Source organism: Vombatus ursinus, unplaced genomic scaffold (genome assembly GCF_900497805.2).
Source record: "Vombatus ursinus unplaced genomic scaffold, bare-nosed wombat genome assembly UNPS02014158.1, whole genome shotgun sequence".
Taxonomy (NCBI): Eukaryota; Metazoa; Chordata; class Mammalia; order Diprotodontia; family Vombatidae; genus Vombatus; species Vombatus ursinus.
In genome coordinates, this window is record NW_020953936.1 from 4,899,416 (window position 1) to 4,926,736 (window position 27,321).

The 27,321-nt window shown below is 38.9% G+C and overlaps 1 protein-coding gene across 2 annotated transcripts in view; it reads left to right on the forward strand.

The window, feature by feature from the left end:
• The window catches only part of TMOD1 (tropomodulin 1), a 136,200-nt gene that overhangs the window by 82,786 nt on the left and 26,093 nt on the right, over positions 1-27,321 (forward strand). For both annotated transcript variants that reach the window (XM_027859020.1, XM_027859021.1), the window contains exons 3-7: positions 4,215-4,371; positions 11,814-11,933; positions 20,966-21,055; positions 23,626-23,756; positions 26,341-26,448. In XM_027859020.1, the coding sequence (XP_027714821.1) occupies positions 4,215-4,371; positions 11,814-11,933; positions 20,966-21,055; positions 23,626-23,756; positions 26,341-26,448 (606 nt within the window). The remainder of the gene's footprint in view (positions 1-4,214; positions 4,372-11,813; positions 11,934-20,965; positions 21,056-23,625; positions 23,757-26,340; positions 26,449-27,321) is intronic.

A 27,321-nucleotide genomic window follows, 5' to 3' on the forward strand; every position in this document is an offset into this window, starting at 1 on the left:
AGGGAAAGAAATGCTGAGGTTTCCTCACTTAAGCTTAAAATTGTGTGTTAGAGAACCTCATGGCACTATAAAAAACAATGCTTTTTGCAAAAAATTGTCAAACACACCATAACCAATAGCAAACTTTGTCCCAAAGGACTCATTGATATGAAATAATTTCTGTAATGTTCACTTTACGACTGTGTTGTAAATTTGACTTTGTTAATTAAGACTCTGCTCATGAAAATTTCGTGGAAATTTGAGCAGAGGCTGGGTTGAGTCTCCATTTTCAGGATCTGTAAAAAATACTTGTTGTCGTCCTGTGGTGTCTGAATCCATTTAGGGTTTTCTTGGCAAAGATACTGGGGTGATTTGCCATTTCTTTCTCCAGATCATTTCACAGATGAGAAAACTGAGGTAAACAGGTGAAGTGACTTGCTGAGGGTCACACAGCTAGTAAGTGTCTGAGGTCAGATTTGAATTCACAAAGATGAGTCTTCCTGACTCTAGGCCCAGAACCCTATCCACTGCACCACCTAGCAGCCTATGAAAAGAACTCCCGCTAACCAAATGGAAGGGATCAGATCAGTATAAGGTGTAGCACTTTAGTCAGAGGACGTGGATTGAAATCTCAGTTCTTCTACTTTGCACTTGCTTACCTTCCACAAATCACTTTAGACCCAAGTTTCTTCCTCTGTAAAGTGAGAGAGTTAGATTAGAGTCTCATTACTATGGTCCCCACCAGCTTTAACAGTTTTGAGGACAGGTGGGAGAATGGTGTTGTTTGTAAGTATCTTCAAAGCACTTCACAAGAATATATTTCTTGATAAATTATACATATGCTAATTACAAATCTATTTATTAAAGGAGATTCCTTAAGTGCCTTTGTTAACCTCGTTCTCTTTACTTAATTACCAGAAAAGCAAAAGTTGCATTTCTTTCTCAGTGTTTTACTGCATGTTTGAAACGTTTCTCTATATCAGCTGGCCTCCCCCCACCCAACATGGTACAAATTAGTGAGTTTTAAAGACATATCATATGTTTACTGTACATAGTTACTACCAGGAATCAAGAGGAAATGGATGTGGGGGATGTTTTTCTCAATTATATGATTGACTAGGAGCTAGTCATGCATTGCTATAGTTAGCAATTCAAGGCAATATTTTTTATTCCATTTAAGTGTAATTGATTAATTGTAGTATATGATATTATAATATGAAACCTTTTTGTCTCTATCATTATATGACATTGGTGATTATATTAAATCAATTATCTGTACATATTTATCTATCATCTCTTAATATTTATAATTTTCAAAATCTTTACATGACCTTGGGCAAATCATTTAACTTCTCTGGGTATCTATAAAAAATATAAAATATTAAAAAAATCTATAAAAATAAAAAAAATTTGAGGAGATTAGACTAGATCACGGGTGGGCAAACTATGGCCTGTGAGCCGAATCTGGCTCGCTACCTGTTTTTGTGCAGATCTTGACATAAGAATGATTCTTACATCTTTAAATGCAATAAAACTTTATTTAAAAAATGTAAAAACCATTCTTCGCTCACAGGGTCGTACAAAAAATAGGCAACAGGCCAGATTGGCCCATGGGCCATAGTTCACTGACCCTGGGCTTGATGAGCTCTGAGGAACAGTCAAGCTCTAAATTCATGATCCCTATCATCTATCGTAAGACCTTAGATACCCTAAAGTTGAACACATTCCTGAAGAACAATGCCCTCTGTAAGGGGAAACTACTACCTCTGCTTTGGGATCATTCTGGGTGTTAGAAATTTTTTCTTGTATCAGATCTGAAATTTGCCTCTTTGTAAGTTCTAAACAAAACAAATCTGATCCCTCTTTCTCATGACAGGCCCTCAGATACAATGATCGCGGCTTGTCCCAAGTGTTTTGTTTTTTAGTCTCAATATGTCAGTATCAATAGCCTCTTCAGCCAGTCATATGGCATGATCTGAAGGCTCTTCCTCCTTTTGGTCATAGTCTTCTGGATTTGGAGTCTCTGCTAGAGACTTCCTTCCAAATCAACAGCAAGCCACCAAACCAGGCCTGTACAACATATGGCCCGCCAAAGGATATTCGGGCGGCTGTCACAACCAGCCATCATCAGTCTGTCTCGACTTACGGCATTAAACTCTAACACAGTAGCCGCTAGGCTGAGGCCAGAGGGACAGATAACTTTAGCCAGTCCTTGTTCTTTACTTCCCCTCAAGGCTATGAAAGATCATTCTCAGGAACTCCTGAATAGAGAAAAGGAAACAGATTTCAGCAGCCAGGAATCTGAAGTCTTTAATCGTAGGCTACCTGGACGGGTGCATACTGATCACCATGGGTTCTCATGCAAGTAATTATTTTCTGTTAGAGGGTAGAGTGCAGAATAAAACTGGAAGGGGGAGGAACTCCCCCCCCTTATTCCACTCTGTAGTGGAAGTCCAAGGGTGAGAGAGAACTAAGCCATTTCACATCTTGTTTTTGTAAATCACAGCGGATGGGGTATGTCTTCCAACTCTCCCCCTCTTTTACTCTGAGTCACCAGTCTTGGAAGCAGCCCAAGCCGATGGCAACCAATTAAAGGAGCACCTTTTGTACCCCGGCAAGGGTCTAGGACCCTATTACCTCAAAGATCACTGCACTGTAATTTTACATTGAGTGGGAGTATTCTTCAGATTGGTCAGGGGTTTCTCTTCCTCCCCCTTCCACAAATGAAAGTTTTTGTCTGATGCTTTGCAATTCCAACTTTGGATTTTCAACTGCTCACATAACAATAAAAGGAAACTTAAAAATAGCCCGTTTGGGTAACAATAGCAACTGTGTCTCATCACATGCTCTAAGTGAGACCTGAATGTAAGTTAACTTATCTTGTGCTTAGGGAATTTCTTGGCACTCGTCCAAAGTCATATTGAGCTTGATTTTCCTGTCTGCTCGTTATTCCCCTCTGAAATCTCTCCAACTCCAAGACTTTTTTTTGTTTAACCTGTAGTTTAAATCCATTTACAGATCACATCAAAGTTCTATGGCATAGGAAAAAAATCCCTCTTAAGGTGTCATTGAGCATAGATTCTACTTTGCTTAAAGTGATTACTCCCATAAATAAACCTTTTTTTCTTAGCCAAACATCTTCAGTCGCTCGCATCTTTGAAGTATAAACCTGAAAATAAAAATATTGATTAACTATATATTTCTTTCGTCATCTCGGAGTTCTACTGATTACTTGGAAATGTTTCTCTGAGCTGCTCTTTCCCATTTTCCCAGCCACCACCATGATCCAGGCCTTCATTACTTTGTAGGTGGATTACCGAAACTAATTGTCTGGTGTATTTTGGTATCCCTCCATGCAATACACAGCTGCTGAGATAATCGTCCCTAAAATACCAATTTAATCAATTCGTTAGCATCTAGTCTTTGTCTAGAAGTGTACTTGATATTGTATAAAATCCCAACCCCTCATTTTGTCTTCAAAGCTCTCCAACTACCACCCCGCCCTGCCATTCACTTTAATACCACTTTTATTTTCTTTTACTCTCTTATACTTTGATCAAAATAATCTGCTGGTTGTCCCCTAAGACTTATGCCTTCTCATGCTTTTGTCCATTTTCTTCCGCCTTCGTCTCCCCAACAGTTTATCCTACACGTTCTTCAAAGCCTAATTCATAATTCATCTTCTCAGTATGTATATTAATTTTCACTTGCTGATATGTTGAATTGTGAATAGATTTAAACATTTATATTTCTTTAATGAAATGGCAAATTTCTTTAGGGCAAAGGTCATTTCTGCGATTTCATTTGAAATACTGTTCCTCATCACTCCTTTCCCCCATTAGCTCATAGTACAGTACTCAGTGCATTGGGCAATCAGTGAATGTTGTTGACTCCTTGACAGCACCAACTAACTCTTGCATCAGATGTATTTTGTCTAAAATTCTAGTTTTAATTGATGAAATCATCTATATTAAGATGACTATCCTAAAAAAATATAACTTTTCAGCTGTTAATCATTCTCTCCTCTCCTCTCTGCTCTTTTTCCTTCTCCCCTTCTCCCCCTCCTTCTCCTCTCCTTCCTCCTTTTCTCCTTTCCCTCTCTCTCTTTTCTTTCCCTTTTTTCTTTCTCATTCCCTTTTTTCCTTTCCTTCTCTCTTTTCCCCATTTCTTCTCCCTTTCTCTTTATTCCTCCCCTCTTTATTCTCTCCCTCCCTCTCTCTTTTTCTCCAATTTAGAATGCACTATTGCCTGCAGGACTGAGACAGAAGGATCAGACCACAAAACCACCTACAGGCCCATTTAAAAGAGATGACCTTCTGGATCACTTGGAAAAGCAAGCTAAAGAATTTAAGGATCGAGAAGATCTGGTCCCCTACACAGGAGAAAAAAGAGGTATTATCAAATATTTCTCCAAGTGGGCCATGGCCCTGCTGATTGAGTTCATAAGATAATTCTAGGACCTATGTTTTGTCATCTCTTTCCAACATTTTGCTGTGAGGCATGATTTTTAAGCTGTAAAAGATGTTCTAAAAGCATCAGATATGTTACTACCTGATAGAGCAACATACTGGTGATAACCAATATTTATAGGAAGCTTTAAACCGCAAAGCAGTTTTCATACATCATCTCATTTGGTCCTCATGACAACCCTGTAGTGTAGTTGCTACTAGTGTTATTATCCTCATTTTACAGATAAGGAAATTAAGACTAAAAGGGGGTTATATATGTGACTTGTTAGATCATACAGCTACTAAGTATGAGAGTCAGGATTTGAATTCAGGCCTTCCTGAAGTAGTACAATAGAGTGAAAGAACTCTGGCTGTGGAATGAGAAGCCAGTAATCTGAGTTCAAGTTCTACCATTGACACATTAAGTGTATGACCTATGGCAAGTCATTTAAGTTCTCACTTTCCTCACCTGTAAAATGAGGGGATTGGACTGGATAACCTTTGAGGTCCTTTTCCAGTTGTAGAGATGTAAATCCACCCCTGTGTCATGTTGATGTAACCCTACATGTTATGACAAAGGGGCAACATTGGTTTTGTAGTTCAGGATTTAATACTGTAAAAGGGAAACTTGCCCTATTTGGTACAGATCCTCATCAGACGTTCATTGGTAAGAGCTCACATTCCTTAGAGTCCTTGACAGGTGATGACTCATTTTATATGGACTCTCTCATTTCATCTTCATGGTAAACCTTTGAGGAAGTTGTAACAGATATTGCTTCCTCCCTTTTGTAATTGAAGAGGCCATCGCTCACAAAGGCTGTGACTTGCCCAAGGTCACACTGTTAATTTGTGGTGCAACAGGTATCCAGTGGATCATCCTTCCTGCCATATTGCCTCTCCCTTGTTGAGCATATGACATTACATTTCATTCAACAAATGGTGCTACCGTATATCATCCCTACATAGGTGAAAGGATCTCCTAGGGTTTCTAGTAGTATCTCAGACTCTATTGATGTTGGGCCTTCAGTAGAAAACTCATGTTGGCCTAAGAGGAGCAGCAGTCTTCCAATCACCTTCTACTTGTGTGTGTGTCTCTGAGGGAGAAAGAGGGTGCAAGGGAGTGGAGCTAGTAGTCTCAAACCAGTGATTTTATCCTCATGAGGATCTCTGGGTAGGTAAACTCCTTCCACTAAGGCAAATCAGTAACTTATCTCTTGCTTCCGGTCATAGAGGGGTGCCTGGAGCGTTAAAAAGTTATGTGACTTACCTTGGATGTGGCAGAAATTAAATCCGGGTCATCCTTACTTCAAGGACGGCTTTTTGTCTTCTAGGCCAAGCCATTTTCTATAAAGCAGATAATCAAAAAGTTTTTTTTAATGCAAACATTTTATGTTAGTATTGAGTGAATGATATGTATGCTAAAATAGATGGTTAAGTTGGGAATTTTGCTCATTGCATGTTATATATCTTTCTGGTGCTCTCTTATTCCCGCGGCAGTCTTTCCTTGGGCACAACACATTCTTGGTATGATTTCTCTGCTGAGTTCTTATTGTTACTGGAGTACCCCAGTTTCTCTTCCGATCCTGTTTTTTGCCTTTTGTCATTCAGTCTTATACTGGTCAGGTAACTTTGGTCATGATACACATAAAGCAGCAGGCAATGACTTCCTGACAGTATTCCCTAATGTTTGGGGCTCGCAGCAACCTGATATTTGTGAGAATATCAAGTTTGTTTTGCTAACATTGTCACAGAAAGGGGGAGGGTATTGTGGGATCATAGATCTAGAAAAGACCTCAGAGACCAGCTAGTTTAACCTCCTCAATTTGGAGAGGAGGAAACCGAGGCCAAAGCAAGAAAAATGACTTACCCAAGGTCACACAGGCATTATGTCTCAGAGGCAGTATTTGAATTCACGTCCCTGATTCCAGAGTCAGTACTTTTTCCATTGTACGCGTATCACTGGGAAGTAGTAGAAATGTAAAGAAAAAGAAGAAAAACTAACCTTCAACACAGTTCTAAATGGAAGAAAAGAAATTCCTGTTTGGACCCTCAGAAAAGGGGAAAAAGAGGGTGGCAGAGAATTCAGTAGCAGCTAAGCCAGTCACTAACTACTACCCTAACCCCTTCCTCCTCCTACTGAAAATTGTTTTCAGTTTGTCAAACACAATTTGTTTGCCTCTCCATATTCTTATTGCCTCATGAGAAGAAATCGATCAGAGAACACTTAGCGGGCAGATAGAAAAGGGAGCAGAGAAAAGTGTCTGACTCAGACTCATCCCAGAGATTAAATACCAAAGCTCTGACTGTTCTGATTTGACCTTGATATCTCCAAGACTCAGATACTGCTTTGACAGCAAGGAAATTCCCAGTATGGATTGTTTGCTACTGGAGTTGATCCATGCTATTACAGGCAGTAGAAAATTGACTACCCATGTTGTTGGTACTTCATGTCAGTATTCTTATGCTACTATGATCGTAATCAAGAAGAATTAATGGTGTGTATATTTGGACCCAAGCATGGTATGGTGGATAATATGTGGGACGTGGAGTCAAGGAAACTCACATCATTCAGAATCTCACTTCAAATGCTTAATAGCTGGGGTGCCCTGGACAAGTCACTTAAAATCCTTTAGTCTCAAATCTCTCTTTTAGAGGGAATAATACCTTCTAGAGGGGTAATACCTGTAGTGCTTGCCCCACAAGATCACTGGGAGGATCAAATTGGTTAATACATTTAAAGTGTTTTGCAAACTTTAAAGTACATATAAATGGCAGTGATGATGACATTGATGATGATGATGATGATGATGATGATATTTGTGTCAGGGGTCTTCAGCTCCTCCCCTCCCCCACTATGAGGCACAGATACATAAAACATAGCCAATGCAATAATAGTAATAATAACAGTAATCATAATGATAATAAATGGTACTGGCCCACTAGGAACCCTCTTCAGAGAAGTTTCCTGATAGAGAATAGACAGAAAGGAATAGAATTAGTGGAAAAAGCTCTGGATATGGAAGTAGAGGTGAGGGGAGGGTTCACATCCAACCTTTGATATTTACTGCATGGATAATCTTGGGCAAGTTACTTAACCTCAGTTTCCTTATCTGTAAAACAAAGGGATTAGAGCAGATGCCCTCCAAGGTCCCCTTCTGTTTTAAATTGGTGACTTCATGAATTCCCAGACTGCCCCTCTCCCTATGCCTTTCCATGTTAGGCCCTACCCAAATGCTTGTCTTGCTGCCAAACAATCACTTTGCTCTGCAACCCAGCAGAACTATGGAGCCAGACTCGAGATCAAAGGATCTAATATCAGCAATGTCAATTGCTCCCTGTGGCTTCAATATGAGAGCTGATTACAGACCCATTAAGGGGAAATACTGGAGAGTACTGGCATATGTTCCCAGCTCCTCTCTGCCCTCCCACTTCTGTCCCACTGATTCTCCCTTGTACTAACAAAGTGTGTGTCCTTCTGTGTGTAGAGTAAATAAAGCTAGAATTTGTTTTGGATTTTCTGTGTAATTCATAAAAAAAAAAACCAACAACCAGAAAACTTAGAGTGTTGTGAGATTACAAACTGCAGAAAGAGTGTGGATTGTTTTGCAGCATTCATTTATATTACAAGGGAGAGCTGGTTTTTTTAAGTCTGACAGTGCCTAGAAGATATTTTCTTCTCAAATTATTTAAAGGAAGCAAAGACTCATTGCTTCCAACAGTTATGAAATAATTTGTCTTACTTACTCAGGGCAATTAGCTCAATTTCAGCGACTTGGAGAACATTTGTTGCATGACAGCATGCTTATGCTTGGAAAGGTAAAGGAAAATTTGAGACATATTGTCTAACAGCCTTTCCTTGATCATTTCATCTCACGAGACACTGAGGGTGAAGGGCAGCCTCAGCTCTGGCTGTTGCTTCTGGATTGGCAGGAATACTTTATGAGCTAAATGAACACTATATGAACTAATGCTCACTTTGTGCCCTGTGTTTTTGGGCGATGACTATTCTCATGCTGACTCTTGATTCAGAAGAAGGAAAAGTCACTAGGGGCTACTTTGTGGATAATGTGCATCTGAAATGGTGGGTAGGTGGATAGGGGAGGTGGGACATTTCAGGCAGACGGAACAGCATGAGGAAAATCACAAAGGAAGATTGAGCCTAGTGTGGCTGTAAGACAAGGAGAAGACTAGCCTTCCTACAATGAAGGATTAGTGTTGGGAATTAGGGAAGAGATAAATTTGGAAAGATGTAAGGCTTTAAAATTTCAATTAAGGAAGTTAGGACTCTATCCAGAGGACAATAAAAAATAAATCATATTATAATCATCATCTTAATTTTATATATAATTTTATAGTTCTAAAATACTTCTCATTTGCTTCCCATAATAACTCTGTGAATTCAGAAGTGCAAATATAAAATCCCTAACCCATAGAGAAACACAGATCACATAATTATGTTATAGATCTGACTTGGTTCCTTGCCTTTCTATGCCAGCTAGATGGTTATAGTGTCTGACTAGATCTGACATTACCAGTTCTTCAATTCTTATGCACAGATACCCACATCAGGATCACTGACCCTATTTAACAGATGGAGGTGGGGAGGAGTGGAGAAGAAGAATAGAGAATTAAGGATCTGTAATTATCACTGAGCGCTTCATGATTAGTGTTGCTTACAGCTAAATCCAGTCCCCTAGGTCAAGTGGGACATGTAGTGATCTCTGTCAAAGTCAAAGGGCTTTGTTCAAACAAACAGACTTCATTCACATCCAGAAGACAGTGAATCAAAGATAGACATCCAGATATACTTGAGTCAATTTAAACACTGAATCGTGCCATTAAGGTTATATGTTGCTCCTGCAGTTTTTCAGTGCCTCTTGAACTCTTTCCTTCTCCCTAGGAACTGATGAACTATAAGATACTTGCCTATCTGATTGTTGTCCCTTACTCTTAGAATCCACAGAATTCACCTTGTTCAACTCCAGGTTCATTGTCTGTGTTAGCTTTAGCAAGAGGAAATGGAATTCCTGGGACTTGGTAGGTGGATCCCTGCAAAGTGGAGGTAGTGGGTTCCTGAATCCCAAGCCCCCTCAGATCAGTCAGCCCATTTTATGGACCCAAAGGTATTTCATTAAATCAATGGTCTCCATAAAGATTTTTGTTTGTTTACAAGACACAACGTGTTCAATCATGTGTTGGGAAGATTATTGCAGTGATCCAGGAAGAGGTGATGAGGCCTTTGAACTAGAATGGAGACTGTTTGCTTGGAGAGGAGACAGGTGCAAGAGATGTTGTGGCAGTAGAAACAAGATTTTGGGGCTAATTGGATATTTGGAGTTAAGGACAGTAAGGGAGTTGAAGATAACACTGTGAACTTTGGTGGTTGGAAAAATGGTAGTGTCATCAGCAATAATAGGGAAGTTTAGAAAAGGGTGAGGTTTTTTTGGGAAAGATAATTTAATGAAATCTGCACTCATCCATGCTTACTCATTCTCTGTGACTCACTATGACTCAACCAAAATGAAGAGCAGGGAGGCAGGGCTCTAAGTGGTTGCTTGCCTAGAACACAGAGGAACAAGGGCATCTAGCAGTGAGTATTTGGAGGAAGAGGCATAATTTTCCAGTGTCATCTTCATAGCTATTGCTCCAGGTGTCTGGGGGTCTTTAAGGTGATAACTGCTTTGAAGAGATGGTGTCAGACTCAGAAGGAGGAATGTTGGGCGACGAGAGAGATATGGTTGTGTTGGAGACATGCTCCATGATGACTATTCTGGGGAGGGTGGGGGGCTACCCATGTTGTCACTCTCAGTTTGGTTGATCGCACGCTCTCTGGCACATGCCTCTGACCTCACTTTGTGGACCACTACACTAGACAAATGAAGCAGAAATTGGCTTTGGCAAACTGAAGCAGCAGATTTTTTTCATCTCTATGCTAGACCCAAGAACTTTGTAATAGACATGACGATGGAAGTTGCTATCTCACAAAATACCACCCCCTTCAATATATTCTATCCTTATTCAAACTTCTTAAGACTTTCCTTGGCTGATACAGACCTTATGACTTGGGAGAAGGGGCTATTTTGTCTATAACCAATATTCTAGGCCCAGAGGTTTTTGAAGGTGGGTGCATTCACAGTGGTTCATGTGGTCCACAAAAACCCAGAGCATGCCCAGATTGCCCATAAATTAAACTAGGGATGGATCTTGTAGACACTCTTCTTCTTTTTAAAAATTCTTTATTTCTTCCTTCATTTATTTATTTATTACAATGAACAAAAATGGATTTTCTCTACTTTCTATTTCCCTTCCCTCATGGGGCAAGGGGGAGGAGGAAAAAGAAAACCTTTGTAACAAATATGCCTAGTAAAGTAAAAAAAATCCAATTTGACCATGTCTGAAAAATATATGTCTCAATCTGTGCTCTGAGAATGTCACCTCTTTATCAGGGACTAGATAGCATGCTTCATCATCAGTCCTCTGAAAATCATGAGTTCTTAAATTTTTCAAAGTTGTCTTTAAAGTGTTGTGTTGTATTTATAGAAATTGTTCTTCTGGTTCTGCCTGACTTCACTTTGCATCAGTTCATACAAATCTTTCCAGGTTATTCTGAAATTGTACCATTTGTAGTTTTTTATAGCACAATAGTGTTCCGTTACATTTATGTAGCATAATTTGTTCATCTATTCTGCAATTTATGGATCCCCTGTAGTTTCCAGTTTTTTGCTGCTACAATAAGAGCTGTCATAAATAAATTTGTGCATACTGGTCCTTTTCCTCTTTCTTTGATTTCCTTGAGTATAAGTCTAGTAGTGGTATCATTGGGTCAAAGGTCATGCATAATTTAGTAACTTTTGGGACATAGTTCGAAATTGCTTTCCAAAATAGCTGGGAAAAGTCACAGCTCTATTAATAGTGCATTAATGTGCAGATTCTCCAAGTTCCCTCCAATATTTGTCATTTTTCTTCTTTATGTCAACTTTACCACTTTTCTTCTGCCAATTTGACTTCTCCATAGCTGACGTCTTTATAGATGGGTATAAAAGCTGAAATGTGGACACATCACAGCACATTCACTGTGGCAGGTATTTCTATGTCCTTAATGTTTTATAGTAAATAAATCCTAGAGATGATTCCTTAGCAAACAGGCTCAGGACCTTAGACTCAGGTCCCATCTTTGTCCAGTCACTGAGTGAATACACGATAAGGTTCCTTATTCTCTCTCTCTAGAAACTTTAGGGTGATATTCAGGTTCAAAGCATGCATTGGAATCATGTCAATAACCCTAATAAGTAAATTAGAGTCCTCCCCTTGCCACCCTGTTATTTTAAAATGATGGTTGTGGAGCTGGATTATAACTGACATTTTTTTTTTTGCTTACATTTACAGGGAAAGTGTGGGTCCCCAAGCAAAAGCCAATTGATCCTGTTCTGGAAAGTGTAACACTAGAACCAGAATTAGAGGAGGCTCTGGCCAATGCATCTGATGCGGAATTGTGTGACATCGCAGGTAAGAGACATCTCAGAAACATTTTTTTAAATTCCTGCACCTGCTTATAATTAACTAATTTGCTAAAAGCTTAAAAAAAGTTTTTCTTTTCATTTAAACTAGATTATATTATGAAAGTTAGAAAGTTTGAATTTTACTATGGAAGTCATATCGTGGCAAGATTTTACTTTGATCATTAAGTTCTACTTAGAAAAGTAACCACTGTTTGTTTCATCTTCATAAAGAATTACTCAGCATTAATCTGTTTAGGCAGAAGTGACCCTTTTATCTTCACAAATATCTTTTTTTTAAGGCAATTGGGGTTAAGTGACTTGCCCAGGGTCACACAGCTAGTAAGTGTCAAGTGTTTGGTCTGAGAATGGATTTGAACTCAGGTCCTCCTGACTTCAGGGCCGGTGTTCTATCCACTGCACCACCTACCTGCCCCTAGCTTCACAAATATCTTAAAGATATTATTATTAGATTGAAAACTCCTTGAACACAGGGGCTATCTTTTGTCTCTATCCCCAGCACTTAGAGGACAGCTAGGTGGCACATTGGATGGAGTGCTGGGCCTGGAATCAGAAAGATTTCTTCTTCCTCAGTTCAAATCTGGTCCCAGATATTTACTAGCTCTGACTCTGGGCAAGTCACTTAATTCTGTTTGCCTCGATTTCCTCATCTGTAAAAATGAGCTGGAGAAGGAAATGGCCAATCACTCCAGTATCTTTGCCAAGAAAACCCCAAATGAGGTCATGAAGAGTCAGACATGACTAATTGACATGACAACAGAACCAGGAGAACCTACTACCTGTACTACCTATAGATAGTAGGTAGCAGAGTCAGCCTGCAAACTCAGGCACTCTGATTGCAAAACAACCATGCCTTGCACTACATTATGCTGTCTCCTACTAATCGAGTCTCAGTATCTTAGAATGCAATTCTAGGCACTTGGTTGACACGGACCACCATTGAATGCATTCTGTCTTTCAGTTTGTGAAATGCTCTCAGTTTCCTGTTTGAATTTGCAGGAAATGAATTATTCCCCATTTTAACAATTGTATAAGTTTAAAATTATATAAAACAAATTTGATTAGCTCAGGAAATATTTGTACTATGACTCAAAACCCAATTTATAAATATTAAGTATTCCTTACATTGGGAATTATCTTTTATATAACCACGCGCAAAGCCATCGAGATGTAGTGGACAGACAGCCAAGGTCAGAGTGGGGAAATCCTGGATTAAAGTGTTGCCTCTGATATATTCTGGCTGAATGACTGGCCAAGTCACTTAAAACTCTGTGCCCTCAGACAACTCCGATAGATTAGAAAATGCAAAGTAGGTGTACCAGTAAATTCATCCATCTGTTAAAAAAATGTTTATGAAGGAATTCCATAAGATCCTGTTGCATTTCCAGGGCTAATATATCACAGGATTCAATCTGTGCCTTGACTGTGTTACTTCACTTTAGGGTTCAGATAATCTGACTATTTCTGAGCTTGAAGTTCCATGTGACCACTGTAGCTAAGTCCCTCCCTGTACTCCAAACCACTACCAGTAAAATTTCCTCAAACATTGGGGATTCAACCTGCCATCTCTCTTTTAGACTGTAAGTCACGAATATATCTTTGTTGTTTTTGGCCAGGAATTCTATTTACCAAGGAAGAATGTTTAAAATAGATGCAACAGGGGACTGTAATTAAGTGCTTACAAGTTATTCGACCAGCACTAAATTTCCTGCTTCTAAGCTTATCTCAGGGTAGCTTACTTATTGTGTCTTAGTTATAATGTATCCATAATAATTTTTAATCCACAATTTACTTTTCAACTATGTGTATATGTATGTGTCTATTTGTTGTTATTCAGTTGTGTCTGACTCTTCATGACCCCATTTGGGGTTTTCTTGGCAGAGATACTTGAGTGGTTTTCCATCTCCTTCTCCAGCTCATTTTACAGATGAAGAAACTGAGGCAAACAGGGTTAAGTGACTTGCCCAGGGTCACACAGCTAGTAAGTGTCTGAGGCTGGATTTAACTCAGGAAGATAGGTCTTCCTCACTCCAGACCTTGTGCTCTATCCACTTCACCACCTAGCTGTCTCACCCTGTGTGTGTGTGTATCTCTGTGTGTATGTATGTATGTATGTACATACATATATAGTATGTATAATATGTATATATACATATATATATATATATTGCATGTCCCAAATGCAGAATGTCTAAAAAAATTTTTTTTCTCCCAAGATGCTCTTCTCAGCCTTTTGCTTGGTCTTTCTTCCAGTGTGCTTAACTTTAACTATTGGTGGGATTATAAGTGCCCCACTCACTTCAACCAACTGGTAAAAAACACCAGTACCTCAATGGTTTTGTTTACATCCACATGAGATCCCCATGCTTTAATTACATTATGATGTACTTCCCCCTTTCTCAAGGATACATCAACAAATCATATACACTGAATACAAAATTTAGCCTTGTGATTGCAGTAAAAAGCAGCCAAACTTTAAAGAATTGCAATAAATCTCTGTTCTTAAGAACTGATAAGAAAACATGCATTTCCACACTAAGAAAGGTTAGGAATATGGATGTGAAATGTACTATACACTGTTAGTTGGATTTTGTTGACTGATTTTGATTTTTTTGTTTTGTTATAATGAAGATTTAATGATTAGGGAGAGGGAGATATGGTTAAAATGAAATAAATGTGGTATAAATACAAAAGGCAAAAATAAAACAACAATAACAACCAAATTAACCCTAAATCACTAGGTGATGATTTGCATGAAGTGTCTAGGGATAATAGAAGTTGAAATGAATTTTCTCATTCTAACTCAACTCATTCAAGCCATGTACACCGAATATACAAACACTGAATAGCAAACATAGCCTCCCTAATTGTGGAATTTCTTCAAAGTTATCCGAGGTGTTAAGGGAAGTTTTGAGTCAGAATCTATTCACAAGCCCCCACTAATATCATCTGTTGGTCAGATAATGTCATTAGGTTGTGAACAGCTTTCTTCATTGTTGCACACTCCCGGGATCAATCAATCAATCAGTAAACATTTATTAAGCTCCTACTATGTGCCAGGCACTGTGCAAAGCACTGGAGAGATAAAAAAAAAGGCAAAAGATAGCCTCTTGGAGAGTATCTAGGAGCTCACAATCTAATGGGGGAGACAATGTGCCAACCAATATATACAAAGCAAGCAATATACAGCATACATAGGAAGTAATTAACAGAGGGAAGATACCGGAATTAAGAGGGGTTGAGGAAGGGTTCCTCTGTTCTCTTTATTATGTTCCCATCAACTTGTTAACCACTGAATTGAAGCTGTCATATGACCTTCTTCCCCAAAAGAGAAGAGGATTTATTAACCTTAGCTTACATCCTCAAGAGTTATCTTAGTTTTTTTTTCTGTTTTGTTCTGTTTTTTAGATTCAGGCCCGCAGCTGGAGGCATCCAGAAAAGACCTTAGGTATTTTCTGTCTTAACTGCCTTTTTCTTTGCCTCAGCTACTGCTGTCAGAATTCAGTATATTCTTTGACTTTGAGTGAAAAAAATTATTTAAACTCCTTTAGGTTCCCATTGTATCACCAGATACTTTATGACAATCACTTTCCAGTGATTAGGATTTTAAAATTTGTTTTCTTTTTTGTGTGTGTGTTTGTTGCAAATGCTGTGGGGCTACTGTCCCAATTCTCACTCACATAGGCATATTGGGTCCCCCCCAAAAAAGGCTACTACTTATTCCTCTAGGTTCTAGGGGACTTGGAGGAGTTGGCAGATTGTTTTTCTAATACCTTAATTCATAAGCTCCCACAGGTGTGTTTTACCAGTTGATTATTCATTGATATCAACTGGCTATCCAGACAATTAGCTTTTAGAAACAGGCATTTACTAAGGTGATAGAGTCAGAACAGTTGGTACAAACCCTCCCTCTTTTCCCCTCCTCCAAACTGGGGCACACTCTCCAATAAATATATACAGAATCCAGGGGAAAGTTGGCTCAAGCTTAGAGAACTTGTGACAAATCATGTGACGTGACCTTTATACCCTAGCCATAGGTACAGTTCTTCTCCCCAAAGCTTTCTATTTTCTTTTCACATCTATGTCAAATCTGAGTTCTGGCATGCATCAGCTCAGCTCTTTAAATCTGAGTAAGTTGCTTGAACTCACTGAACCTGTTTCATCCTCAATTTAGTGGGGATAATCGGACCTATGATACCTACCTCAGGGAGAAAATGTGTGGAAAGTGCTTTGAAAACTGTCAAATGTTATATAACTGTGAACTAATAGTAATACTAGCAAATTTACTTTAGCCTACTAGTTACTATTTATGAAATTTATCATGCCAGTAAATGTAAGCAAAAACATTCTTACCAAATGCTTTAAAAATACCTACTCATATGTATATAAATACATTTTATATATATATATATATTTTATACAAGTATATATATACTTGTATATATATATATAAAATATATACAAATATTTTTATATATACTTGTATATATATAAATATATATTATATAACTCATGTCATTTGGGATTTTCATCATTACTGACACACTTAATTCATTTTAAAAATAAAAAATTTAAAAGTCTTTTGGCCCACAGATTGGTCAAACCAGATGGTAGTCATCACAAAAAGAAGGACTCTCACAGGTATTTCACACAGAGAACTTTGTTAGGACATGAGAGAAATGCTGTTGGGTCATACATCGAGCTTCCACTGAAGAATTTTTCAATTTGTCAGAGGCAGTATAATCTAGTGAATAAAGAGTGATCCCAAAGTGATGAAGAATTTGGCTCAAGACCTTCTTCTGACAAATAGTGGCTGTGGGTAAGCCACTTCACCCAGCCCAGAAAACTTTCTGAGAATATGAATTTCAGAGAAGCTACTAATCTATCTTGGTAAAAAAAAGTTCCTCATCAGGAGCTGATGAAATCAAATGTCCTGTTTGAAAAAAAAAATAATAATTTATGATATATTGACATAATGTGTGCCTACTAACTTAAACCAAAGCTATTTTTTTTTCCTCAGTGGTTGTTCTATTTCTTTCACCCTCTATGACGTTGTCCTTCACATTAGTACCCATCCTGTGGTAGCGCCTTCTGAGCTCGTGTTGTTACGGTCAGTCACAGTCAGACACACTGTACATCGATCCCAAGAAAGTGATGTCATTCTGGTCCTCTTCGAATATGAAGGACAACTACCAAACAGACAGTTCAGAAGGATTATAAAATCATTCTGCCATTAAAGGAACTTTGCTCTGCAGATTCACAGCCCAGAACAGGAATTGAGTAGGGACTGAGAGTCTCTCTTGCTTTCTTGAAAATGCTTGGCTTCACTCTTGTTGATGTGGCTAATTTTAGTGTTATACCATACTAATAAAAATTAACTACCTTGACTTTGGCATTTTTGTATAGGCTATTAAATAACTGGGGGCTTTTCTAGCATCTTCTCTTTGTGTATAAACGTAACTTGCAGTATGTATCCAGTTAATCTTGGAACCTGGAACTGGCACATTTTTTATCACATATTACAACTTGTTTTAAACTTCAATGTTAATAAAAATAAGCATCTGTCTTTCTAACATGCTGCCTAATTACTTGTCATTGTTGTAGAATTATTTTCTCAATTTAGTTTCACGTGTATTCTATAATTAAAGGGTTTCACCCTTTAGAAACAAATCTGAATTTTTTTAAAATTTTTTGTGCTCTCTCATTAAATGCTATCAGACATCATGTTTACTTTGTTTAATATTTCATTTGTTGTCCCCATGGGGAAAAGCAAAGAGTTATCATTAATCAGTCATTCAACAACTATTTATCAAATGTCATCTATGTCTGATGCTGTGTTGGGTTAGTCTCTGTCCTTCCAGGGTGAACTTCTGTTCCTATAGCTTACAATCTAATTAGGGAGATAAAATTAACAAATATAAAAGGATTACAGAAAAATTCAGGGTTTAACATGTAGTGTTGAATATAAGCACATTAGGAGCAGAGAGCCGGAGAAGGGGAGAACGACTTAGGGAAGTCTTGAGAAAGGAACATGTGAGCAGAGTTTTGAAGGATGGGTAGCATTGTGTAAGTAAGTGAGGATTGCTTAAACAAAGGCACAGAGGTAAGAATCACGGAATCTCAGTCGTGGAAGGGCCCTCAAAGGCCATCTGGTCCAGCCAGCACTTGACTAAGAATACCATGTACAGTATCTCTGACAAACGGTCATCATCTTTTGCTTGAGAACCTCCAGTGAAGCGAACCATCCTGAGACAGCCCATTCCACTTCTGGACAGGGCCAAGCCTAACAAATCTGTTCTCTGCAAATACTTGAAGACAGCTATCCCGTTCTCCGCTGACAATCTCCTCTTCTCCAAGGCTAAACACTCCCAGTTTCTTTCACCAGTGAGCAAATGGTATGACCTGAAGGCCCTTCAGCATCTTACGTCCTTCTCTGTATACTTTTAGCTTAGCACTGTCCTTCCTAAAATGTCATGTCCAGAACTGAACCTAATACTCCTCATGGGGTTTGACCAGGGCAGGGTATGGCAAGTCTGTGACCTCTTGAATTTTGGACACAGCTTAATTGCATCAGCCTCTTTGGCACCCAACTCAGGTCTTTCTGACTCGTGAGCAGCTAGGCGGTGTAGTGGATAGAGCACCAGGCCTCGAGTTAGAAAGAGCTGAGTTCAAATCTGGCCTCAGACACTTACTAGCTATGTGATACCGGGCAAGTCACTTAACCCTGTTTGCCTCAGTTTCCTCATTTGTAAAATGGGCAGGAAAAGAAATGGCAAACCCAGTATCTCTGCAAACAAAACCTCAAACGGGGGCGGAAGGGGTGAAGACAGGACTGAAACAACTAAATAGCAGCTTCCTGACTCTAGGCCTGGCACGCTATCCACTTCACCACCTAGTTGCCCTAATGCAAATTATATTAATTATCCACGTATGTCATGCCCAAAGATCTACACTGTCCCAACTTCTTAATGCCTTGCCACCTCTATGTAATGGAAAGAACTTTACATTTAGAGTAAGGAGAGACTTGGATTCTAATCCTGACTCTCTGACATTTACTAGTTTTGTGACCATAGGCAAACCTCTTTGAAACTCAGTTTTCTCATCTGTAAAATGGGAATAAAAATGATGACATACTTGCCTGACAGGGTTGTTGTGAGTATCGAATGAGGCAATGTATGTAAAGGGCTTGCAAATACAAGGCACTCTATAAATATCACTTGTTATCATTCTTTAAAGTGAAAGTCAACTAAGAAATGAGACTACATACAGGAGCCCAGTTTAGACAGACTGGCAGAGGAGAGGTGTGTGTTCAACAAGTAGAGTTGGATTCCTCCCTCTCTCCACGGTTTGCAGCCATTATTCACAAGCCACCGAGCTGACAGCTGCAAAACATGGGGTTGTGTCTTATCTCCCCGAGTTCTAAGCAGAACTAGGAACAGAGGACGCTAAGTCAAAACAAAAACAGAGAAGAGAACAAGATGTTCCTTTTCAGGGCTCCAAAATAGCTCTTTTTTGAGTTTTAGTTGAAGGCTTGGTGTTTTATTTTAAATCAAGTGGGCACAGTTCACCAGGGCTAATTCATCCTGGCCATCATGTACAAAAAATGAAGCAAAATTGAAGAGATGATTTCTTGGAGTTCGGTGAGGTTTTGTTGCTGTTGTTGTTGTTTTTGTTTTAAACAAAAGCCAGCTATCCTCATTCTCAGCTTCGTGGAATGTATATGATAGAAAAAGAAAATTTCTCTGTGGTATAGTGCCCCAGTTACAGTTATTATTATTTGTTAGGAGCTAGAAAGGACCTTCTGGTTCATTTCCTTCCCCTGCTCTATGCCCCATTTTACAGATAATAAAACTGTGCCTGAAAGAGTTTAGTTGACTTATCCAAGATCACAAAGATAATTTACAAGGGAGCCAGGAATAGAACATAGGTCTCCTGATTCCCACGCCAGTGTGCTTTCCACTGCATAGGTATTTGTACAAGGCCGTTGAGCTAATCAATGTAAGTACTTGCTATTTTTTCCCAAATATAATTCTCTCTGAGTAGTGGAGTGATTTGATATCCTCACAATGCTTATTACATTGGGTTCTATTACCTCCTGACATTTGTATCATCATCTCTACTGTAGTCCTAGACAATTGTCTTATCATGGCACCTTCAAAGGTCATGCCAGCAAGCCATTCCACCTACTTTTGTTGTTGTTCAGTCATTCCAGTCGTCTGACTCTACATGAACCCATTTGTAGTTTTCTTGGCAAAGATACTGGAGTGGTTTGCCATTTCCTTTTCCAGCTCATTTTACAAATGAGGAAACTGAAGCAAACAGTGTTAAGTGACTTGCCCAGAGTCACACAGCAAGTAAGTGTCTGAGGCCAGATTTGAACTGGGGAAGAGTATCCCGGACTCCAGGCCCAGAACTCCATCCACTGCAACACCTAGCTGCTTCTGATGCATGCTACCAACTGAAGAGGCTTTGAGTATAAACCCAGTAAAGGACTGTACCTATATTCTCTAAGGACTGGCTTAGCTCGGTGCAGAGGGGTTCATCACCAGCAACTTGCCTGCCAGTTAATAAAAAAAATTTTTGGCCCCATCAGTTCAAGAAGCAAATAAGTGAATAAGCATTTATTAAGCATCTACTATGTACTGAGTACTTTAGAATTGTTATCGCATTTGATTCTCACAACAACCCAATGAGGTAGGTCATAATAGCACCTGCTATGATCCCTACTTTTCAGATGAGGGAACTGAGGCTGACAGAAGTTAAGTGACTTGCCCAGGGTCACACAAGTTAGTAAGTGTCTGAGGAGGGATTTGAACTCAGTTCTTCCTGACTCCAGGCCTAGAGCTCTCCTCACTGCACCATCTAGCTGTAAACAAAATTTTATAGAAGCTTCACGTGGTTTTGACGTGAAAAATGATTTTCTTGGTATGTGAGTTGGCCCCAGTCAGTTGAAGCTATTGCATTTTGAGAGAACTATCACCAAATTATTTTCCTTTTTTCTCTGCCTCTCTGTCCCTATAGCTATTCTTGGCATGCATACTCTGATGAGCAACCAGCAGTACTATGAGGCTCTTGGAAGCAGCTCCATAGTAAATAAAGAAGGCCTGAACAGTAAGTATGATTTAGAAGTGTTTAGATCTATACCATTTTTATTTTTTTTGTTTGCTAGGCAATGGGGTTAAGTGACTTGCCCAGGGTCACACAGCTAGTAAGTGTTATGTGTCTGAGGCCAGATTTGAACTCAGGTCCTCCTGAATCCAGGGCCGGTGCTCTATCTATTGCACCACCTAGCTGCCCTATACCATTTTTTAAACACAGTTTAATAACTTGTACTGATAAGGATTTGAATAGCTTCATTAATATCTTTTTACATTTAATTTTTATTTTTTTCTCAATCACATGTAAGCAAAAACTCATTAATATTTTTAATGTGACTTCCCTCACTGGGAAAACAAAGAAAATCATGAAGTTTTGTACCTTGTACATGAAGGTGTTGAGACATATAAAGCAGCCGAAAGTTGAGCAAGGGTAGTTCTCAGTCCCAGGTTTCTGAGTAGGCTTGGGTCTGTTGCTTCTTGGTCTAACATAGGAATGTGGAAGTGGCCAAATAATGGGGCATGAGTTGGAAAGTATGGAAGAAACCTACCTTTTCTGGGTGGTTCCCTATAACAGTGGGAGAAAATTTTGGCTGCCACTTGCTATGTCCTATTATTTGTATGATTCCAGAGGTCTAGTGTGGAACTAAATGGCCAGACTCATACATTTTTCCCTGGCTGTTCACATCAATCTTGAGGCTGATATTCAGTCACTCATATTTAGGAAAGAAACACAAAAACAGAAGAGGCAGCTAAGGTCTCTGAGATTCAGCCTTAGGCTTGCCTAGCCAGGCATGTGCTTTAGCTGCTATGTGCTCGTGGTTGCAAAGTTGCTGAGATGGAGAGAAAGGTGAACTGACCTTCCCTCACTCATGCTGGGAATTTCCAGTTATATAGTGTTACCTGGAGGCCTGAAGAAAGCAACCAGGGGAGGAATCACAAATTCTACCTTCTGCTAGTTTTTTCTGGTTCTCTTCTCCAACCTCCACTCACCTCTCACTCAAATATGAAAATCACAGAGTTAAAGGGCCTGAAGAACTTTGGGTGCTCTCACCAGGGACTTACCACAAGGATAAGAAGCCAATCCAATCTCTGATCAGTAGGCCTGAAACCTGAAGGCACTCTGAATGGGCACATTCTAAGAGGGTTGGAAACCAGAAAGGGATCAGATAATTAAAGCCTGAAACCAGTAAGATTTTGACACCTATCTCCTGGAAGAGAAATATGGGAATAGGATGGATAAGATAGCAGAATCTAACAGTATATCATTTACAAGAAAAACACTTGAAGTACAAAAAGTCACACAGAGTTAAAACAAGGGACTAAAGCAAAATTTTTTGACTCAGGAAAATTTTTAAAAGTAGAGGTTGGCAATCATGATCTCAGACAAGGCAATATCAAAGATATATATGATTAAAAGAGACTAGCAAGGAAATAACATTATGTTTAAAAGCACCAAAGAAAATTAAATAATATCTATACCTAATATATATATGCATACTCTTTGACCCAGAGACGCCATTACTAGTCATCAAAGAAAGAGAGAAAGAGCCCATATGGATAAAAATGCATTTTTGTCATAGCAAAGAATTGGAAACAAAGAAGATGCCCATCAATTGAGGCATGGCTAAACAAGATATGGTATATTAATAACAATAATAATAATAGCTAATATTTATATGGTGCTTTGTAAATGTTATTTCATTTCATCCTCACAGCAATGCTGGTGTATAGGTTGCTTCATCATCATCATTTTATAGATGAAGAAACTGAGGCAGAGATTAAGAGATTGCCAAGGGTCTTACAGCATAATAAGTGTTAAGCCAAATTTAAACTGAGGTCTTCCTGATTCCAGATCTAATGTTTGATCCACTGGGCCACCTGGTTGTTGCACTAATGTGATAGGCTATTAATACCTGGTAAGAAATGAATATGATGGTTCAAAGAAACGTGGGAAGATTTTTTATGAATATATGTAGACTGAACTGAGCAGAACCAGGAAGACAACTTACATCGTCATCATAATAATGTAAAGGAAAACAACTTTAATCAGTGAAGCAACCAATCAGACCTACAGAAGATTGATGACGAAACATGCAGAGAGATGGTAGACTAAAGAAATAGAAAGAGACATAAATTTAGAGATATAACCAATGAGTTGATTTATTTTGCTTAGCTATAGTTATTAGCTACAAGAATTCATTTGGGAAGGGGGTGGGAATTGGTGGGTAATGAGAGTGATGCCAAAAAAAAAAAAAAGAAGAAAATAAAAGCATCAGTGACACATTTTAAAATACATAGATGAGAGCAAAAGGGCAGTTCAGGAGAGGAACAAAGCCAAGCAAGACAATTGTGTTGATAGCATGTTAAACTTAAAATATGCTTAAAACACTACCTAATAAAAGTCTACAGTTTCATATACTATCCTCTTTTCTGTTTTCTGATAATTGAGATGTTCATTTTTTTGATGCTTGTTATGTTTACAATAAAAAAGACATTTTAAAAATAACCCCTTAATTGGTCTTAAGAAAAACTTTTTTCCCCTTTTCTTCCAAATAACATTTCCCTTTTTGTTGGATACAATAGGTGTTATTAAGCCAACACAATATAAACCAGTTCCTGATGAAGAACCAAATTCAACAGATATAGAGGACACCCTGGAACAAATAAAGAATAATGACCCCAAACTTGAAGAAGTCAACCTCAATAATATCCGGGTATTTATTTCTCCTTTTAATTTCAGGTGGGGACTGGGGAAGAGAAGTCATTTAAATATATGCCTTCCCGCAGGAAATGGTCAGGATATAATTGAACCAAACAATAAGGGTGTATTTCAACAGTCTACATTTCTATCTTAGGAAAAAGTACCAACGGTTTGCTTGATCAGCATTCAGTTTGTTCAAGGTTTTACACCACAAACTTGGTATGAATAAACAAACAGAGGCTCTGCTGTGGATTGACATCGGATGCAGTTGTATACCACTGACAAGACAGACTCTTGACCGGGAAACCTGTCATATTATTTAAAACATGAGAGCTGTATGAGATAAAAAAACAAGTACTGTAGGTAGCGCTTTCTTGCATTAGGGATTTCAAATGCTATGGTGGCTAACCTTTAAAAACAGTGCCAATTAATTTTTAAAAATCCTGTTACGTAAACTCATTCACCAGCTGTTGCTTTAAGTCATCACTGCTTATTTGATCTTGACCTTCATGGCTAGATCAGTCCTTATTCTACCTTATCTTGCAACTCTAGTGTAATGAAGCTGCATAAATTATAAAGATGCTGAGAGGAGCTTTCAGAACCAGATGCCACCATTTTGTCCTGGTGCTTCTATTAATGGGAGGAAATGGAGAAGAGTTGCCCAGGCTGGGCAGGCATGAATGTGTTGTGTCCTACCCCAATAGATAGACTACTCCAACGTCACTGAGATTACAGATCAGTCCACTAGGATATTGGAACTTAAATTTAACTCTACATTGCCTTTTTTTCCCTTCATGAGCCTCAAATTTCCAGTTTTACATGGAAAATGGGATCAGGGAGGGAACCGTGGAACTACAGTAAACCATGCATAGATGTGGTTCTGTCTCTGCCTGCCTTGCTGATTTGTTCCTCTCTGAGCTGATGGAATTCATTCTGGGCTGGTGCTTGATATTTCTCTTTTCTCCTTTCTTTTCTTTCCCCTTTGGTGTGGTTACTAACAATGATAAACAGCTAGATTGGAAATGTCAGGCTCTGTGATGGCCAGAATTCTCTTTTTTTCCACTGTACATGGCCCCCAGTGAAGAATTAGAATTATATTCTTAGGCAAGAAAAACTTTAAAAAATTTTAGTCCGATCTAGTGTTGTTGAATTGTTATGCATTTTAACAGATGGGTGCTAGGGGCATATTCACACAGAAAAATTGTATGAATCATGTGGAGCCGGAAATATGTAACCTCTTGCCAAAGGTTGGGCAGCTGATAATGCAGTGGTTAGAGCACTGGGCCTAGAGTCAGGAAGACCTGAGTTCAAATTGGGCCTCAGAAACTTACTAGTGACCCTAGGCAAGTCACTTAACTGCCATTTGCCTCAGTTTCTTCATCAGTAAAATGGGAATATAAATAGCACTTATCTCTCAGGGTTGTTGTGATAATCAAATGAGATATTTGTAAAACATGCTTAGCACAATGCCTGGCACATAGCAAGCCCTATATAAATGTTTATTGTTGTTGTTGAGTCGTTTCAGTTGTGTCTCACTCTTTGTGGTCCCATTTGGGGTTTTCTTGGCAAAGAAAATGGAGTGGTTTGTCATTTCCTTCTCCAGCTCATTTTTTACAGATGAGGAACTGAGGCAAATGGAGTTAAGTGACTTGCCCAGGGTTACACAGCTAATAAGTATCTGAGGCTGGATTTGAACTCAGGTTTTCCTGATTCTAGGCCTGGTGCTCTATCCACTAGTAGTCACCTAGATGCATATGTTCATTAGCTATTAGCTAATTAGCTATTATTGCCAGATCAATTTAATCAATCTGTAAGTATCATTAAGGGTCTACTATATGCCAGGCACTGTACCAGATGTTAGGGATAAAAATACAATGAATAAAATTGACCCTATTCACAAGGAACTTATATTTTAAAGGGAAAGGCAATACACATATAAATATATGAAGAATAAATATATAGATACTTAGATAAATATGAATCCCACATTTCACCTTCTCCAGGTTATTAATGTATATATGCTGCTGAAATAAGTGCATTAATAGGCAGCTAAGGAGAGGTTTTGAACCTGTAATATCAACTATTCACTCTTTCCCCTTGGTTTTTAATTCCCTTAGTTTCATGTATTTGAGAGAGTCTGTTAGGGCAGGTAGGTGGTTCAGAGGATAGAGTGCTGGAAGACCTTAGTTCAAATCTGGTCTTAGACACTAGCTGTGTGACCCTGGGCAAGTCACTTAAACTAGTTTGCCTCAGTTTCCTTATCTGTAAAATGAGCAGGAGAAGGAAATGGCAAACCACTCCAGTATCTTTGCCAAGAAAACCTCAAATGGGGTCATGAAGAGTCAGACACAACTAAAACGACTGAATAACGACAATTTTTTTTCCAGAAGTTTCTGACCAAATTTCACTCTCCTTGGTAAGGCTGCTAGCCTGTTGAAAGGAAGCCCCTATTTATTTGGGGGGAAGAGGGTGATGGTGGTGATTTCGTAGTTCTTGAGTGTCTGTGATGAGTGCTGGTTGAGTGCTCTGCAGGATATCTACTTAACGGTCCCTGCTCTCCCTGAGCTTCAATATATCTCATGGGTTTCTCCCCACAGAACATTCCCATACCGACTCTAAAGGCATATGCAGAAGCACTGAAAGAAAATACTTATGTGAAGAAATTCAGCATTGTAGGAACAAGAAGTAATGATCCCGTCGCATATGTAGGTACCATTAGCCTGTTAACTAATGAACAGAAACCCTTAGGCCAACGGGGGTCATTCATTGCCTGGGATTAGTCTTAATATTCATTGACCAGACCTCAACTGACTTCAAGATGTTGGAAAAGGGATGGGAATCATTTTGGGTAGTAGGAAGGGAGCCTTTGGTCCAGTTTCAACTTATGCTGGTGATATACACTGGCTGCAGTCTTAGGAGATGGATGTCTTATAATATCTCTTTGGAGACATAGTCAGGAACTAACTGATCTCTCAGGGCAGCTACGTGGCACAGTGGATAGAGTGCTGGGCCTGGGAATTGGGAAGAACTGATTTCAAATCTGGCCTCGAATACTTACTGGCTGTGGGACCCTGCCACAGCCACTTAATCTCTGTCTACCTCAATTTGCTCATCTGTAAAATGAGTATCGTATGAGCGCCTCCATTTCAGGGTAGGTATGCAAATCAAATGAGATAATATTTGAAAAGCATTTTACAAATTGTAAAGTGCTATATAAATGCTAAGTAGCTTAAGGTCCTATTAGAATAGTAATATAGGAATCCACCCTCAAATAATAATGAGGGATAGACACAGCAATCACTGTATCCAAGGGAGGTGCATTGGAATTATAAAAGTAATTGACAAAGAACTCATACTTTGATTGGAGGCCTTTCAACATAGTTTGTAGGACCACTTGTTAAAGAAACTGTAAAAGGGATTCTTGTTTTTGGTTCAGGTTTAACTAGATGGCCTCTGGGGCCCCTTCCAGCTCTGCCATCCAGTGGTTCTGAATTGCTCATGTAATTGAGGGAAAGGTGGGTTTGGGGATGAGTTCTCCAAACTGGGTGGCTATGCTAATATGAACATTGGATATGTTG